Source organism: Sceloporus occidentalis, unplaced genomic scaffold (assembly GCF_023333645.1).
Source record: "Sceloporus occidentalis isolate IW3139 unplaced genomic scaffold, rSceOcc1.0.p SCAF_2, whole genome shotgun sequence".
Taxonomy (NCBI): Eukaryota; Metazoa; Chordata; class Lepidosauria; order Squamata; family Phrynosomatidae; genus Sceloporus; species Sceloporus occidentalis.
Window position 1 is genome coordinate 42,142,667 of NW_028316982.1, and position 19,401 is coordinate 42,162,067.

At 40.7% G+C, this 19,401-nt stretch overlaps 1 protein-coding gene across 1 annotated transcript in view; it reads left to right on the forward strand.

Moving 5' to 3' along the window:
* The first annotated feature begins 7,500 nt into the window (after window positions 1-7,500).
* LOC149318207 (phenylalanine--tRNA ligase beta subunit-like) overlaps window positions 7,501-19,401 on the forward strand; it is a 41,378-nt gene continuing 29,477 nt past the window's right edge. Inside the window, exons 1-8 of the mRNA XM_089509238.1 lie at window positions 7,501-7,569; window positions 8,764-8,819; window positions 9,708-9,862; window positions 13,622-13,694; window positions 14,890-15,005; window positions 15,381-15,531; window positions 17,821-17,929; window positions 19,330-19,400. Coding sequence (XP_089365364.1) covers window positions 7,512-7,569; window positions 8,764-8,819; window positions 9,708-9,862; window positions 13,622-13,694; window positions 14,890-15,005; window positions 15,381-15,531; window positions 17,821-17,929; window positions 19,330-19,400 — 789 coding nt within the window. The 5' untranslated portion in view covers window positions 7,501-7,511. The remainder of the gene's footprint in view (window positions 7,570-8,763; window positions 8,820-9,707; window positions 9,863-13,621; window positions 13,695-14,889; window positions 15,006-15,380; window positions 15,532-17,820; window positions 17,930-19,329; window position 19,401) is intronic.

The window sequence follows — 19,401 nt, forward strand, 5'->3', positions numbered from 1 at the left end:
ACCTTTGCTTTCTTTTCCACAGCAAAGAAAAACATTTTATGCCACCAGGCTTTCGTGTATTTACAGGGGTGCTTTTTTGTTTTGAAGAGTTTTAAATTTTAATAATGTACTGTTTTAATCATTGGAATTAATTGTTTTTTAAATTTTGTATTTTTAATGTTTCATACTGTTTTAACTTAAGACTGTTTTAAATGTTGTTAGCCGCCTTGAGGAAGGTGGGATATAAATAAATAGAATAAACAATTAATAATAATAAATATTAATGCATGCCTCCATTCTCAAGGGCTTTCTCCAGCCCCTGCTGGTGCAAAATGCATCCCACTGCTTTCGTCAGTGTTCTCTGTTCTTTTAATTTCCAGTTATTCCACTTAGAAGTGTGGGCGGCATATGATTTTCCTTCTTTTAACAACACAGGTTAAAAGTGTGTCTGTTGTGCGGGGAAGAGGCTTGTCTTCTTTTTTCCTGCCGCCTGTATAGGCTTCCCAGTTCTTTGAAAGGAGCTTCACTTCCTAGCATGCAGAAGACTGCACCTACAATTGGCCATTGACATTTCCAGCTTTGACTTTTGCCACTTTGATTATTTGCAGTTTTTATTAATATGTTCTCTCTAGGAATCTCTAGCTCCTCCAGCACAACTCTGCCAGATGGTGACCATAGAGTTGGGCTGGAGAAGTTTCTAGAGAAAACATTTCTCTAGGTGTTTGTAGGTCCTCCATTATGAGTCTATCATTGGAGTATATCACACGGAGCTTTTTGGAGATTTTCCGGCTCAGTTCTGACGTGACTGTAGGTCAAAGGATGCGCATTCTCGTCGTAAAGTGAATATGTTGTCAGACGCCATTCCTTTCTATGGGAGCTCCTTGCAAGGTGCTTCCGCAGTGATTCCAAAGTGACCCCTCATTTTGGTAAAACCAAAAAAAAGTGACTTCACAGAATTTGCTTCCAAGCTCACTTTGATTGCACTTTGAATTGATCTGGTGTGGAAAACCACTCCGATGTCACCCCGCTTGGCCCCTTGTCCTGCTCCATGATCCCCCTCCTCCTCTTTCATGCCATCTCCTCCTCTCTGCCAACCAGCCGATCCCATCATCCCCTGCGTCCCCTGCGTCCTCCTAGAACCCTCCTTTACCCTGCCGCCTATCCCATCATCCCCTGCATCCCCCAGACCCCAATCTGCTCCCCTCCTTCACCCTGCCACCTATCCCATCATCCCCTGCATCCTCCTAGACCCCGATCTGCTCCTCTCCTTCAACCTGCCACCAATCCCAGCATCCCCTGCATCCTCCTAGACCTCAATCTCCCTTCCTTCACACTGCCACCTATCTCATCATCCCCTGCATCTCCCCTAGACCCCGATCTGCTCCCCTTTCAGCCTGCCACCAATTCCATCATCCTCTGCGTCCTCCTAGACCCCAATATGCTCCTCTCCTTCACCCTGCTGCCTATCCCATCATCCCCTGTGTCTAGGGTTGCCATACTGCCGGACCTCCAAACCGGGAAAATGTAGGACAAAATTTTCAAACGTAGGACACACAAAATTTTGTCCTACATTTTCCCTCGCGATCGCGGCGGGGAGCGGAGGCCAAGCGGCGAGGGAAAGCCTCCACTTAGGGAGGCTTTCCCTCCCCGCCTGGGCCCCGGGCCTCGCCGCGATCGGAGGCCAGGATCAGGGCCTCGCCTCCTTCTTGGCCCCCTCAGGGACCAGGAAGGAGGCGAGGAGGCCGTCGGCGATGGCCGGGGCTTCGCCTCCTTCTTGGCCCCCGCAGGGACCAGGAAGGAGGCGAGGAGACTGCCGGCGATGGCCAGGGCTTCGCCTCCTTCTTGGCCCCCGCAGGGACCAGGAAGGAGGCGAGGAGACCGCTGGCAATTTGGCCCCCACAGGGACCAGGAAGGAGGCGAGGAGGCTGCAGGGAGGCAGGGAAGTTGGCGCGACTGTGCCCAAGAGGCGCCGCCTCCCTGCAGCCTCCTCCGCCCCAGGCCTCGCTGCCCTCCTCTTCCTCCATGCGGCCATGCGCGGTGGAGGAGGAGGAGGGCAGCGAGGCCCCGAGGGTTGCCTAGCAACCCCGCTGCAACCGGGCTTTTCCTGGTTTTTGGCGGCACCCGTGCTGGGACCGGGCAGATGCCGCCAAAACCGGGAAAAACCCGGTTGCAGCTGGGTTATGGCAACCCTACCTGTGTCCTCCTATACCCCGATCTGCTCCTCTCCTTCAACCTGCCACCAATCCCATCATCCCCTGCCTTCTCCTAGATCCCAATGAAGGATGACAGCTAAGGAGGGGGCAGGGAAGGAGGGCAGTGTCCAGAGCCCCACTGAGCACGTGCAAGAGTGCCGATTCGAATCGTTGAACCCTCACAGTATGCTCTGGTGTGGTAATACAATGTGCACTCACTCTGCTTTGCTTGAATCCGCATCACGTGACTTGCTTGGAATCGAACTGACTTCGCTTCCCCCTCAATTTGGAAGGGCAACAGAAAGGCAACCAAGTGTGGTAAAACATCACGTTTTAACCTTAATTCACATTGCTAGACAGGAGTGACTCTGGATCTGAGTTGCAACCCACCCCCCTCCACGTGTGATAATCACTTTTACCAGATGTTGACCATATAGTTCCACTGGAGGAGCTGGAAGTTTGTAGAGATGTGTTCTCTCAGGTAAAAAGATAGTGGTTTTTTTTATTTACGTTTTCTTCACATTCACAGGGGACCTTCATCCCTAACCCCAGCGAATCTGGAGGAACCACTGTATACAAAACTAAAAAAGACAACAATGTTGTATGTAAGTGGATGTGTTGGGAAGTGCATAGTTTGAAGTTAGCACTGGTTGTAAGAAGCACTGTTGTAAAACTCAAAGATATAGCTGGGTTACTCTGTGGAATCAATATGTAGAGAGATCTTGTAGCACATTTAAGACTCAGCGAAAGAAAGAAGTTGACAGCATGAGCTTTTGTAGACTTCCTCAAAAGCATTTGATGAAGTAGACTGAATTCTACAAAAGCTCATGCTTCCAACTTCTTTCTTCCAGTTAGTCTCTAAGGGCTCGAACAGACAGGCCAAAATAAAGCTGCTTCGTGTCACTTTGGAGGTGTATGGTGTTTAAATATGCATACATCCTAAGAGGCCAGAAGCTATGCCAAAGCCATGCTCCAGTCCTAAGGACTGGAGCATGGCTTTGACGCAGTTTCTGGATTCTTAAGAGTGCACAATTAAACATATCTGATGTGACCATTTTCTTGTGTGTGTCAATTAAACAGCATATCTCCAAAGTGACCTGAAGCAGCTTTATTTTGGCCTGTCTGTTCAGGCCCAAAGGCCCACGAGGGGGGAAACTCCATAGCTGGAAACTGCCTTGGTTAGGGCAACCAAAAGAAGATACTGTGAACTTTCCAGCTGCCCTGAGTTCTTCTTTAGGCTCAGTGGAATAATAAGATGGGGCTGTGGACTACTCTTGGCCAAAGACATTTTGCTGTCTGAGATAAAGAACAAGCTGTCACCCTCCCTTTCATTCTAGCTGGACTTTCAGTTGACTGTTTCCTATTGCGAATAACATCCTTCAATCTACCTAGGGGCAGTAATCTAGTGTTGGGGGTGGGGGTACCACTCTGTTCTCCAAAAGAGAGGAACTGGAAAGGGCCCACTCCACAGCAACTGGCACCTGTTGCCTGAAGCATCTTCTGCTTAAGGTATTTCATACAATCATAGTGTTGGAAGAGACTACAAGGGCATTCTGTCCAACCCTCTGCCATGCAGGAAAACACAAACCACTCCCAATAGATCACCATCCAGTCCGTTTTAAAACTTCCAAAACTTCAGCACTTAGATCCCCGCCAGATAGATAAAGGTTTATGAAAGTCTGAATCCAAAATTCCTGGAGGTTTAGTCCAAAGGTCCTCCGTCCAGGCTCTGGGACATCTGGCAGCATATTTTTTTTCTCTGCTTGGAAAAATCCACATTGTGCTATAAACACCAAATTCTGTGATTTTTCTTCAGAATAGAAACCTCAAGTGCACAATTAAACATATCTGATGTGATCATTTTCTTGTGAACACAAGACTCCTCTTTTAAAGAAATCTGAAACTGTTGAGAAAATGCAGAAGCAGACACAATATCAATACTGGCACCCCCCCCCCCCCTTTTCTCTCTGAATAATGGACCTCACAGTTCTGTAGGAGGCAAACTTCCCCTTTGGAGGAAATATGGGATATATATAAATGAAAGTACAGTCAGCAGTACATCTGCACTCACAGATTTAATCATTCAAGGCATGAAATCAGTCACACACACACACACACACACACACATTCCCAAAAGCAAACCTTGATTTTGTCATTTTATATAAGGGACATCATTTTACTATGCCATTCTATTTAATGGGACTGGAGCATTCACAGATTTTGGTACCAAACCCCAGTGAATACCAAGGGCTCACTGTATATTGCTTTACAGTGCAATCCCTATGTATACCCATTCAGAAGTTGGCCCTATTGACTTTATTGGGATTTATTCCCAGATAAATGTATGTAAGATTGAAGCCTAAAGCTGCTGTTCCAAACATATTCAGTGGGAAGCAGAATTGGAAAATTATGCTTTAGGATTAAAACTCTTAAGAATCCTACTAGGCAACATGTGAACTGGCACATTCTTGGGAGTTACAGTAACATTTCTAAGCTTCAATAGGGAGAAATGTCTATTTATTGAACAATGGGGAGCTACCTTATGTATAAACATGCATAGTTTTGAGCTATAAAAGACTGATTATCTATTGCTTTCAGCCCACCTGTGCCACTTAAATAAACAGGTAAAAACATTCAAAATATTAAATTCACAAATAGAAACAGACTAAAACAAGTTCTTACTATAATAAATTTCTATGTATAGAATAAAGCAACAGCACCCCCTACAGCAGAGTGCCTTGAACTGAGACACCAGGCGTTTGATTTCAGCTCCTAGAATCCCTTACCAAGGTCCTACCCCACTGATAACCACTATCCTATAATGTTGACATTTCAGAATCATTTCCCAGGACTTAACCCACCACTCCTGTTTACATCCAGAAGTGTTTTTTAACAGTGCTAAAGTACTTGGATCCCGAAAATTTACTTGACCTGCAAGATGAGCCATAAGAGAGATGGCTCTAGGCTCTAAATAATTTTCTGACTAAATCGCCAAAATCAGAAACAAATTTTCTCTCAGCAGTGGACAAACAGTTGTCCATTTCTGATATGGGCTTAGATTTACTGGTCTCAGCTTCCCATAAATATGTTGGACTTCACCCTCAGGTCTTTGTCTTCATGGTAGTCAGAAATCCACAGATGCTTTCTCTCAGATCCCTTCTCTGCAATGAGCTCTACACATGCTCTGAAACACAGAATTTTGGTTAAGCAGATAAACTGAACTGGCTAGGCTAAACTGTCTTCATATATTATAATTTTATGAGATTCTTGCTTCTCTTGTATTTCCTTTCTACTAAAATTCCTTCTTATACCTGGTTCAAAGTGGTTTAGTTTAATTGTTATATAATGTTATATAGATCCCAGTATGGCATGGTGGTTTGAGCACTGGAATATGACTCTGGAGACCAGAGTTCAAATCCTGGCTCAGCCATCCTACTGTGTGATCCTGGGCAAGTCCCACTCTCTCAGCCTCAGAGGAAAACAATGGCAACCCCCCTCTGATCAAATTCTGCCAAGAAAACCCCATAATAGGGTTACCATAGGTTGGAAACAACTTGAAGGCACACAACAACAACATTATACACACAATGCAATATGCATAAGAACACAGATATATGCATGTATATGAGCAGCTTAAGGGGAGTCAATCCAGAGGGAAGTTCAGATACATTCTGGATGGAGAATGATAGACTCCAGAACATGTTACAAGTCAATTCAATTTTCTCAACAAGTTCATTATATTTTTTGGGAGAATACCCTGTAATAAAAAAAAGAGAGCGTGCACGAAGGCGTGATGTTTCACAACACATTTGATTTTCCATTGTGAGCATTTTAAAGAAAAATTTCAGTGTTATAAGTCTTCTAATTCAGTTTAAAATACCTATTATGTTATATCCCTGTTTAACGTTATCAAGAAGAATTTTGATTACTGCATAGTTTGAATAATTTGGTTCAGCTAAGTTATGCAATTGCCATTTGGATTAAAAAAATACATTAAGAACCCAATAAAAGTCGAGGGTAGTAGAAAGAAGGGAAGATCACACACCAGATGGATAAGGATGCCAGAGCAGAAACAGTGCAGTTCAACACCACTATAACTGCCCTGGCACCACCCTGCAGACTCCTGAGATTTGCAGTTTTGTTGTCCAAAGAGCACCAGCACTCTTAGACAGACTGTAAAACGGCAAATCCCAGGATTCCACAGGATGGAGCTACAATACTTAAAGGGGTGTCAATCTGCATAATTACAGGGGGTCTAGGAGGTGTCACAGGGTCACCATGTGTGGTGGAGTCTCTTTCTTTGGAGGTCTTTAAGCAGAGGCTGGATGGCCATTTGTTGGGGATGCTTTGACTGTGATTTCCTGCATGGCAAAGGGTTGGACTGGATGGCCCTCGGGTCTCTACCAACTGTATGACTCTATGAGTTGGAGTCAACTCAAGGGCAGTTAACAACAACAGCTACTACAATCCAGCTCCTTAGTGCTGAGTACAGAATGTCTACCATTGCAGGATAACTGGTCACTGTGTAGAAGATCTTGTAGCCCCTTTGAGGTGAACTGAAAGAAAGAAGTTGCCAGCATGAGCTTTTGTAGACTAAAGTCTATTTCCTCAGAAGCATTTGCTGGAATGGAAAGCCAGGGACAGACTATATATGCCCTTGGTGTGTGAGAACGTCAATTCAAATTCAATTTTGTTTCTTGAATTTTGAATCTGCATTGACATTCTCACACACCAAGAGCATATATATGCCTGTCCCTGGCTTTCCACTCCACCAAATGCATCTGAGGAAGTAGACTTTAGTCTACCTTATGCCTAGTCTCAAAAGTCCTGCAATATCTCTCTCTACATACTGATTCTACAGACTAACACGTCTACGGTCCAAAACACACTGCCGAAATAATCTAGTTTGAGACCACTTTAACTGCCCTGGCTCAGTGCTAGGGAATTCTGGAAACTGTAGTTTTGTGGAGCCACAATAAAGTACAATTCCCACAATTCCATAGCAAGTATGTCTTCTTCAACTTTCTCTACGTCAGGTCTCCGGCTGATGTAACATTCTGAAATTTAGCTGTCTACAGCATGCCTGATAAAAAGAAATAGTCAAATTTTGGGCAAGTTCTTGGTCGCTCGGCTAAACACAGCGGGGCTATTTAATGTGTTGAGGGTAATAATGAGACGTGTCTCGGAAGGAGGGAGTCGGAGGGAGTCTATTTAGATCAGGCATTAGTGTAGACGGAAGTAGTGTGCGCCACAGAGAGACAGGGCCCACCCGGCGAAGGGTCCTTCCTCGCCAGAGTGGGAGTGGCGCATGCGCACTGCGGAACCTCTTTCCAGTCAGCCATGCCGACTGTCAGCGTGAAGCGGGAGCTGCTCTTCCAAGCGCTGGGAAGGAGCTACAGTAAGGAAGGGAAGGGGGTCGGCGGGAGCTGGGCCTCTTCGGAGCCCAGGACGAGGTCTCCCAGTCTCCCAGAAGAGGTCTTTAAGCAGGGGCTGGATGGCCACCTGTCACAAGGGCTGCTTTGGTTGTGAGTTCCTGCATGGCAAGAGAGGGCTGGGCTTTCTTTGCCCAGAAACTGATTGGCAGCCAACTCTGTGGTCCAAAACACACTGCAGAAATAATCCAGCTTGAGACCGCTTTAAGTGCCCTGGCTCAATGCTAGGGAATTCTGGGAACTGTAGTTTTGTGAGACATCAAGCCTTCTCTGACAGAGGCCTGTTACGGACTGCCAAAATAAAGCTGCTTTGGGTCTCTTTGGAGGTATGCTATTTAAATGATGCATGCATCCTAAGAATCCGGAAGCTGCACCAAAGCTGCACTCCAGTGCTTAGGAATGGAGTGTGGCTTTGGCGCGACCTCCGGACTCTTAGGACCCATGCATCATTTAAATAGCATACCTCCAAAGAGACCCCAAGCAGCTTTATTTTGGCAGTCTGTAACAGGCCAGAGAGAGCTCTGGTGCCACAATAAACTACAATCCCCAGGATTCCCAGGATTCCCAGGATTCCCAGGGCAGTTAGAGCGGTCTCAAACGGCATGATTTCCGCAGCGTGTTTTGGGCCTATGAGCTGCGGTTTGTAGTTTAGGTAGGAAAATGTGAATTTTGAGGGTAGAAGAATGCTGCTTGCAGCCTAAAAAACCTCTCGGACGCAGAGTCCGTAACAGCTGGCACTTGCTGAATGCTTTGAGAAGCCACGGGGTGCATCTACTCTGTAGTAATGATGCAGTTTGAGTGCTGTAGCTCCATCCTGTGGAATGCTGGGATTTGTAGTTTGACAAAGACTTGAGCCTTCACTGCCAAAGAGTGCTGGTGCCTCACAAAACTGCCAGTCCCAGGATTTCGTGGGGCATAGCCGAGGTCGACAAACTGCACTATTCCTACAGTGTAGTTGAATCAAGCGGACAAGGACTAGTGCATGGCTTATTTTTAACACTGTCAGGCCACCTTTCTCAGTGCTCCTGAAGTAACTAACTTCTAACTGCTTGTAAGATGGAAACATCTTTAAAAACAAGTTCTCACTGTATATAAAGCTTTATCAGTATCGGATCCAATCAAATGATGAAGCGTTTGATGTACTGTCATTTGAATTTCAGCGAATGAAGAATTTGATGAGCTTTGCTTTGAATTTGGCTTGGAACTGGATGAAATTGTAAGTAGTTTTTATTTTTATACTTCAAAAGCTGTAAAAAATGTTATAGCACCTTGGAGAATAACTGAGAGAGAAAAATTCTAGCATAAGCTTTCATGGTTTTCAGTCCACTTTATTAGATGCAAGCCCTGTAAAACAAGCTCTAGAAATGATGGTATACATGATGTAACCCAGCTGCCACTCTCCTGTTTTCTTCTTAAGTCTTTATTATCATTTCCTGCTTGGTCTTGTAATGAAGTCTCAGAGCATTATATATTCTGGGTGTTTTCTCCCAAATTCTCAATATCCTGTGAATGAGACATCAGGAAGCAAGCAATGCACTTCATGTCTTTAGCAGGCCTCTGAAATAGTTGCAGTAACATTGAGTTACTCACTGTATTTCAATTAGATTATTGTGAGTGGAAGAATTGTGGAATTGAAAAAATAAACCATCATATTTACATTATAGCTTCCATTCTGCACCTCATCAGTATGTTGCTATTGCTATATGTACATACATATACTATGGTCAAACATGTTTAAGGTAGATTGTAGCAAGAGAAAGATTTCAGAGTGGCGTAAACTGAGCATCGCTTAGGTTTCTTTTTCAATTTTTGGTCAAAGGCTGAAATCCTTTTCACGCTTGCTAGAAGAAGCTTGATTGAACTTGGGGGACATATTCTTCTTGGTTAGTCATATTTAGGATTGTGCTATCAATTGTCATAATGACTTGAGCTGATTTGGATTTGGTTGCTTCTAATTGGTATACATTTTTAATTTTAAAAAGTGATGTTTGAACTATTTCTGTAGCCGTTTCTTTATGTATGAGGGCATATTAAACTCATTCTATTTCCCCATTTATGTATTTTTCTGAAATGTTTTGTTTTGTTTTTCTCAATTTCATTTCAGACCTCTGAGAAGGCTATAATAAGCAAAGAGAAAGGTGATGGAAAAGCAGAGGGTGCATCAGAAGTCGTTCTTTATAAAATCGATGTTCCTGCTAATCGCTATGATCTTCTTTGCTTGGAAGGTCTGGTCAGAGGTCTTCAGGTCTTTAAGGAGAGGTAATATGATATTTGAAAGTATTATTGTATATAATTATTAAAGTGTGTCAGGCATTGACTTTCTACTTGGCAATAAGAGGAAGAAGTTAAATTTATTTGAGCCAGCAAACCATATGTGCAACTTGGCAGTTGATGCTAAAATCCCATAAGCAAGCAAAGCATATCTAGAGAATCCTCAAAATGTGCAGAGAAGCAACTGAATCGTTAGTACTATATCCAGAGTACACATACTCTATATATAGAAACATAGAGAAAAATAATGTACTGTCCCTTTTGTAAATTTCTAGAAAAATGTTAACAACAACAACTGTTTATAATGCCCTTTTCACCAAAGGGTGGAACACCAGACATATAAAATGAAAGACAAGATAATAAAACAAACACAATCAGTATTATTAAAAAGTCCAGCATGCTTTATTTCAGGTTTATGTAATTTTTCTTTTATCTTTAATGTTCTGTCAACTATAACTAGTCTAGATTATCCCAGACATACATTAGAAGATTATTTTGTGTGTTGTCAATAACCAATTCTATTGTGTTTATTAAAACTTATTCTTAAATAAATATGCATGGAATTTCAATCTTACCTAGAAATATATTTCAAATAGTTGTAATAATCCAAATTCTGTTGATAAGACATTATAAACTGCACCCTGGATCTTCACATGAAGTTGTTTATACATATAATCTTATCCTCTATATGCGGGACAGGTGGTTGACACAACTTTCACAATTGCAATCACCTGGGAGAAGAAGGGAATTCAATTTATGATCACCTAGCCCATCATTTCCTAAACAGGATCAGTACCAACCATCCATTTGGCAAATATATACCGTGATCTCAATCAGCAAGTTAGTTTTAATATAGAGCCCCAGTTTTTGGTTATGAGTTTTGAAAAAGTCTGTGCAGTGAATTTTTACACTTGATCAAATATGATCTGCACATCTTTGGTATGGGAACGTTAATAATTTAGAATACACCTTTGTGTAGAGAACTTAAAAATTTTAAAAATATGAAATGAAACTGTATTTAGGTGCAGCCTTTGGGCAGGGCCCTCCCAGCCTCTTAGCCCAGGAAGTGCAGTTGGGTTGTGCTCATGGGGCGCCGCCAGGTTTGTGTGAGGCACGGAGGTGCCAGAGCAGAGGGTCGCCATGGGCAGCTCCAGCAACAGAGGGTGGGTGTGACTGTGGCACACTCAGCCTGAGGTTAGCATTGCCTCCTGTATCCCATTTGAGCCCATGAAGAGAAATAGTGACTCCATAAACTTCTTTGCAGCCACTTTCTCCTGTCATTAGGGGTAAATAATGCACCATTGACTTTGAAATGGGAAAGGGCTGTCCAAGCAATGCATCCTGAGGATCCTGTCAGCCTCTGCCTTGTCTGTTGTTTTTGTTAGACGTGCATGTCGACCACTCAATACAAGCACACTGTTACACTGGTCTCCTTCAATCTGAGACTCCCTGTGCCTGTTGAGCCTTCAGGTGTGTTGTCTCTTTATCATTATGGCTTTGGTGTGGAAAATAATAATAATAAGAATAATTTATTTATAACCCGCTCTTTAACCAAGGCTATCAGAGCGGCTTACAATTTGTTAATTAGACATTTCCCTACCCTCAGGTTTACAATGTAAAAAAGACAAGACACAAAAGGAGAAGGAAATGACAGTGGGGAAGACTGCAATGTGTTGGAAAACATGCATCCAAGTTCCAGTTTGTGGCCTCTTACCCAGAGTTGATGGTTGAGTGCACCAAGAAATAGTAATCAGATAAATTGGTTCAAACAAGAAGTCATAGAAAACCTAAGGCTTTTATCTGGCAGCCAAGAATAAAAAATCCATACCATGGTGTTATTGTGTGGCCTGTTCCAGAAAACATTGAAATCACTGTGACACTTTTCGAGGATCCTCATGCTGACAAACGTGAAGACAAAGAATGGACATTTGTCATAGAAAATGAATCTCCTTCTGGGCGCCGGAAAATTCTTGCTACAAGCAATATTAACTTGAAGCAATATGTCAATTCCATGCCTACCCAGTTTGATGTCAAGTTGAAATTCAAGCCTTTGTCTAAGAAAGTTATATCTGCCATCCTGTAGTTCTTTTTATCATGTATTTTTCTGAGGGAAGGAAAAGCAACAGATGAAAACATGCAAAGCCTGGCAAGTCTGATGAGTATGAAGCAAGTAGATATTGGAAATTTATATGATTTTGAAGATGATGAAAAAGAGTGAACCAGGAAGAAAGGGCTGCAAAAATTACCAAACTTAACAAGCTTAATTTCTTGGATGAAGAGGATGAAGACTTAGTCAGTTCTTGTTCAAATCTATTTGTAGATTCTGACGGAATGGATCTAAACCCTTTTGAAAGACCCTGATATAAAAGAGCCAGTTATAAAGAAGACTTCATTTTCAAAACTAGAAGAACTCTTCTATGATGATAGTGATGATTATAATCATACAACCCCTTTAAAGAGGAAGAAACTGTTGAGTATGTAAACCCTTTTGATGAGCCAGATCCTGAACCTGAGATAGTAGCACCCATGAAAGACTTTCCTCCTCAGCCAGCAAAAAGAAAGAATAATCAGCCCGTGGATATGAGCAAATACCTCTATGCTGACACAGCAAAAGCAGATGAAGAAGAATTAGATGAGACAGAACCCTGTCCAGAACAAACTCAGCTGGCAACCCTATAGAAGAACACAGAAGAAATTACCTGATCATTTCTGATGGCTGTGTTAAGTCTCTCTTATAATTTTCATCATGTATCTCTGTATCATCCTATTTTTCCTCCTGTATGTTTGTTTTAAGATGGGGTGTGAAGACACACCCAACTAAAGGTGGTGGCAGGTTTGGGTGTGCAACGCCGGTACCCTGGTGAGATCAAACTCTTCTACCCAAAAAAGGCTCTGAAGCTGAATGTAAAGTTTAAAAGGGGGGAAATTTAATTTAAAGGACAAAATAAAGAGTTTTCTCCTCCCCAGCTCTAAACAAAAAGTACTTTACAGTTGCAGCAATCTTCAGGTTGTCATCTTTCTGGGTCTGATGGTTTGCTCTCCTCACTCTATAGAGCTGGTGCAGGGTCTTTCAGCTCCTGAACTCCTTTATTTGCTTGCTGATGGTAACTAATTCGGCTGAGCTGGTAACTAATTTGGCTGAGTTGGTAACTAATTTGGCTGAGGTGTAAGAAATGCCCTTTCCGGCTGCCAGGGCCTGCTTGCTCTCAGCAAAGACTGCTCCCCCACTAAAAACCTCTAGCTACAGCAGAGCATGCTGGGAAAGGGCAAACCAAACCTGGAAATAATGCAGGGGAAACCTACAGCTCCTCCCACAAACTAATACAATAAACTTTTCTATACTAAAATAATCTATGGCCTGAACCAACACGAAAGAAAATGCAGGGGGAAGTCAATCAGTCCTGGCAGGACATCACATGGGGTGACCAGCCTTGTTCAAGTATTCAAGATGAGGGAAACCTCTATAGTTTATGAGGTGAATCTCTCACCCTTTCAGTATTACTTTCTAATTCAATCATTGTGCATGTACTCATTTTACATATATAGCTGTCCGTTGTTGACTATTAAACAGAAAAGCATTCAAGAAAGTTGTATGAGGAAAAATAAATAAATAAAAGATTGAATACTGTCCTTGTTCTTTGGTGGGTAGCTAATGGGAATGGGACAGAACAGAATCCTATGCTTGGGAGTTTGGTACATTGATTCAGGAGGGAATGATCCAATATATCATTTATTTTTTCTTTTTAGGATCCGGGCCCCACGATACAAAAAGATTGTGCCACCTAGTGGTGAAATCCAAAGGCTTATTATCACAGAAGAGGTAAATAAAACTGAATTGTATTCTGGCTTGATATGTAGCTTTTACAATAAATATTAGTTACATTGTTGGTCTAGAGCTGAGTTAGTTAGTATTTTTGCCACTGTCCACTTTAATTCCATTATAACCAATTGGTACTTTCTCTGTGAAAACGGGTATATTTTCCCAAATTTATTGGGGATTTTTTTCCGGGGGGAGGGGTGTTTGAAAGATTAGGAGTTCAAAATCACATCTGATGGTTACACAGCAGCCTATCTGCTAAATGTGGTTACTGACAATTGAATTGTCCATGTGCTCTTTCTTTAGAAATTCTAAACAGCAGATATTTGTTTTTGATAAAAATAAGCATTATCAGAACCAGAATTCTTGGTACATAGTGCATTTTCAAGATTATGCCTGTAAAACCCATACTACTGAAATAAAAGGAGCTCTCAATTTCTTTCAAAATCATACCTATGTCTGGGAGTTAGAACATTGTTAAAATATTAATTTAAGTTTTAGATGACCAGTAATAGGCAGCAATATCCAAACATCTGACTCTTGAGTCTGACAGCAGCATTTACAGAACTGGTGTTGTGGGAGTAAAAGTCTAGATATCTTATGCCATTCATGTTCACTGTGTTTCAATATGTGCTCCAATTATTAAGAGACATGTGGCATGAGGATGTTCTTAGGTAGCATTCAATGTCATAACTGCCTACTCAATAGTAATTATGGATTTTTAAGAATTAATATAATTCAAAAGCCACTAGCTCAATATTGGCAAAACAAATACTGAATTCCAAAGAGCTGTTCAAGCTCATGCATGGGCTTCACTTTAACCCAGTGAAATATTTGAATTCTAAAAATCTTTGAAGAGCAGAGCTCCTTATTTTATCACAATGTATACTTTAAACTCTTCTCAATTTCTGAAATGAGTATAGGGTTGGGGTAGGAGCTATTAGTTTTAATAATTCCAGTCTAAAACCTGCTTGTGCTCAGGAATGTCATTCATAGTTCTTCCACTTCTGATCATATGTTTCCTGCTTTGTTGCAGAATTAATTTTTGTTTGATTAATTAAAGTGAAGATTTAATTTTATTAGATTCTGACATTTTGCTTCTTGGTAGCAACGTATATGTGCATATATTTATAAGTATGTATACATGTATGTCTATATATTACGAAACTGTCTATAATTGCACCTCTTTATAATGCAGACTATCCAAGTCCGTCCTTATGCTGTGGCTGCAGTTCTTCGTAATATAAAATTTGACAAGGATCGTTATGATAGCTTCATTGACTTGCAAGAAAAATTGCATCAAAACATATGCAGGTTAGTTAGTAGCAATGAATTTTGTCAGGCTGTTGGACTGGTTATATTAATGATATACAACCAAAACGTATTTCATAACAGTAGTGATTTTGCATATTCAATGAGTCAGTCTTACATTTGATAAGAAAAAATGTTTTTAAGTGGTGAATTAAGCTGGCTTTAAGCAGTGCATTGAGGTGTTTGCCATGGTATTTTAAAGCACTTCATTATATCTTGTCACATTTGATGTACATTTTATTGTGTACTCACCTGAAGCTCTGAGTGTAAACGAATCTTTCTGTAGAAATTCTGCATCAGCATTTTTAAAATCAGCACACTGTTTAATAGGAGCATCAAATATGAGTGCATTGCTTATTCATCTTGTTCTCTTTTTAGGAAAAGATCATTAGTTGCAATTGGTACCCATGATCTAGATACAGTTTGTGGTCCCTTCACATATACAGCTAAACCACCATCTGAAATAAAATTTAAACCCTTAAATCAAGACAAGGAATACAGTGCTTCTGAAGTAATGGATCTCTACCGGGTAAATGCCTTCAAAAGCAATAAGATGTGTTTCCAGAAGGAATGCATGTGGTGTTGGAGGTACACTATTCGCAATTTATAGGATCCTATTCTTGGCTCCCAGTGGGTTTTTGCTTTTCATTCAGTTTCCATAGCATATTAAAAATTACTTGCTAAGAACACTGAAAAATAGTTCTGTATGTGTGTGTATGTGTTCATATCATAAGTTCCTAAATATATCTGTAAAGCTTTGTCTCTCTCTCTCTCTCTCTAGAGCTTCTACATTCTGACATTTTGCAGCATCATTGGCAGAAAAAGAGAAGAGTCTTGCAATAAGCACAATCTGACTTGTAGTGATTATGTTGTTGTAGTATAGAAAAAAATCAATGTAGGCTCATTTCAAATACCACTAAGTCATAGTTTGCACTTCCGTATGTTTAGAGCCGTTTTTGCACTCAGATGTAATAAGTTCATTCCTTTCTCCATGGTGTTGCAGCCTTTAGAGGCAAAGTGATGGCCATTATTTTTGTACCAAATAATACTTGGCATATGTCTGAGTTTACAGTCAGCTTTGTAGCCAGTGCTCTGTCAGAATCTAGCAGGTGTAGATCTAGTGATTGACTAGATGAGAGACACTTCCAAGCTCTTTATGTGTGTCTTTGAGTACCTTAGAAAGAAAGCAGGATAGAAAGAAAGCAGGATATAAATATAGGAATATTAATAACAGCTAAGCATTGCTAACCTTGGTTTGCATGATGTCTGAACTAACCTCTTGTTTGTTATAGTAATTATAAAAAGTTGCCTGTTAGCACTGACAAACATCACCAGAAATTCTTCTTTAGGTATTGCTTAATAACCCTTTACTTGCTTAAGTTCTAAACATTATAGAACATGTACTATTATAATAATTATATATAATTTGTTATAGAAAGCCAGTTTGATAATTTCTGACATGAATAATGTGTCAGTTGTTTTGCGGAGAAGAGAGGAAGAATTTTCTGTCTTGTAAAAGAAACAACTCAAAAAGCCACTCCTAATTACTTGCTGTAGCCTAATTTTTTTCTCCCAGCTAGAGCAGACCTATTGAATCAATGGAACTTATTTGTGTTGCTTTACCAAGTTCCCATGGATTTTATTGGGTCTGCTGAAGCAGGGACTAATAATTAGATTTAGACCTGTAATTCTTGACACCACCATTTCCAGCATGCAGACTCTTATACAGTTACCTTATTGGTTGTGGAACAGCAGTGCCTGTGTCAACCTGTAATGGGTGGATTTCTTTTTTTTAAAATGCTGAGTTTCTTTAGTGCTGAGGATGGCTGCTGTATTACTGTAGGCTTCTGAAGTGAGATCATGCCAACAGGAAGAAGGAATTAAGCATATGGCTGGTGAATTGAACAGCATTGCATAGGGGCACTTCCTTAGCAAAGCTATTCACAATGGCAATATCTTGGTTTGTGATATGCCAACTGTGTCCCTACCTGGACCAAAAGGACCTTGAAGTAGTGGTATATGCATTGGTAATCTCTTGTTTAGATTTCTGTAATGCGCTCTACATGGCGCTACCTCTGTACCAAGTTCGGAAGCTTCAGTTGGTTCAAAATGCAGCAGACAGAGTGGTCACTGGAACACCTAAGTCTGACCATATAACACCAGTACCAAAATCTCTTCATTGGCTGCCGATTACCTTCTGGGTGCAGTACAAAGTGTTGGTCATTACCTTTAAAGCTGTACATGGCTTGGGCCCGAGTTACTTGAGGGAACACCTTTGCCTACACGATCCGCCCCACACTCTCAGAACATCCGGGAAGCAACTATTGGAATATGCTAAGACCAGATTAATAACAACTTCCCACAGAGCATTTACTGCCGTAGCCCCCAAGCTGTGGAACGACTTGCCAGAGAAGATCCATCTTATTACCACCGTAGATGCCTTTAAGAAGGCACTGAAGATGGACCTCTTCCGGCAGGCCTGTCGACCCAATCTGTTATAAGAGAGTTAGAAATAGTCTATCTCTATTTGTAATGATATGTATTTTAAATGACAATTTAGTCAATACATTGTATTGGTAATGGTTTTATTGAGTGTATTTTATATGACATTGTAGTTTTAATCTTGTAATTGTTGTTTTTATTGTTGTAATCTCGCCTCGATCCGCCAGGAGAGGCGGAAAATATAAATAAAATTATTATTATTATCTTTTTTAAAAAACAAAACAAAACAAGGAATGGTGGTATTAGCATTATGTTTTCTGACAGTAATGTCTGAGGAAAGAAATTTAAACATTTATCTGTGCTTTATTTGTTTTAGACCGACAGCCATCTTAGACATTACTTACATATTATTGAAAATGAACCACTTTACCCAGTTATCCATGATAGCAACGGTGTTGTACTGTCCATGCCACCTATAATTAATGGTAAGATTGTTCTTTGCTACTTTTGTGTTATTTTGCTACTTCCTATCCTAAGATTCTACTTCACCATGAATCTTACTGTTATACTACACAAGCAACAAACACTGTTCTCACTTTCCTATGGAGCCAGGTGCTTTTATCCACACAGCTTCTCTTTCTCTTCCCTTACGCTTCCATCCATGTGATCCTACATTCCCAGTAACCCTATGATCTTTCTTCCCTCTGATGTTTTCTTATTCATTGGTGCTTCCTTATTCATTGATGTTTTCTTATTCAAGCTTTTCAGTCTTTACCTTTGCTTATTCCCTTCCTCTTCTACCAGGTAGCAGGACTTTCTCTATCAACTTTTGGAAGCATTCAGGGGCCCTTCAAAGAGAAGAGGCAGCCAGGTCCAGCATATTGCTTTCATTGCTATGCCTCTTGACCATTCAGAGCTGACTGGAGAAATTATTGTCTCAGCTCGAACTGTCTTTTGGCTTCAGGGAAGGTTAAGGCAAATGACTGAAGATGACACTGTAGGCTGCAGATAGATTTAAATTAATGAAAAATTTAATGAAATTAAACTTGATTTCATTTTGTCAAATTTTAGGTATGTACATTTTACCCATTTGGACATATGATAGAGACAAAAACATGTGAAGTCTCTTTTATTATTTTAGATATATTTGTTTTAGGCTGCTTATATTTTTCCCTGTATAAATTCTGTGAAATCCAGTGGGGTCAAATACCATCTGGATATAATTAATATAATTAATTAATTTTCTCTGTGTGTCTATTCATTTCCCCATCACTCAATTTATTTTTAGCTTTTACCAGACGTTTTTCTTCCTGGGCATAGATACAATCAACAAAATTTTACATTATGTTCTGTTATTTTTTATTTCTGTAGGATTTAAAGTTCTAACACGTTTGTAAAAATACATGGATTAACATTAATGAATATCAGATTTTTTTTAAAAAAAGTTTTCTGTTGAACATGTTGCATCCTTCCCCACTTTCCCAGACCATCCATGTAAAAAACAAAACAAAAAACCTGTATCTTACTTTACACAGCTGGGCTTTCATAGTTTTTTCATCCTGAGAGCAGTTTACTATGCTGTCTAGAAACTAAACACTACAGTGCTTCTGGATCTTTTTGCACCATATGAGCAGCTGTACTCAGGCAGGAACAAGAAGTCCTCCTGGACACCTGCAAGCTCTTGTGTATGGCTAAGAAGCCTCTTTGGATCCTAGCCCAGATGCATATTTGTTACACTCTATCTTCAATCTGCAACTAACTCTTAATACTTAGTGGAAATGCTGGTTAAGCAGGAGAAGGATTTATGAAGTGACCCATATTTTAACTAAAAGAGCAACATTTGAAATATCAAGTAACTTCAAATAATTGTATTTGTTTTTTCTAGGAGACCATAGCAAAATAAGTCTGAACACCAAAAATGTGTTCATTGAATGTACAGCTACAGATCTTACTAAGG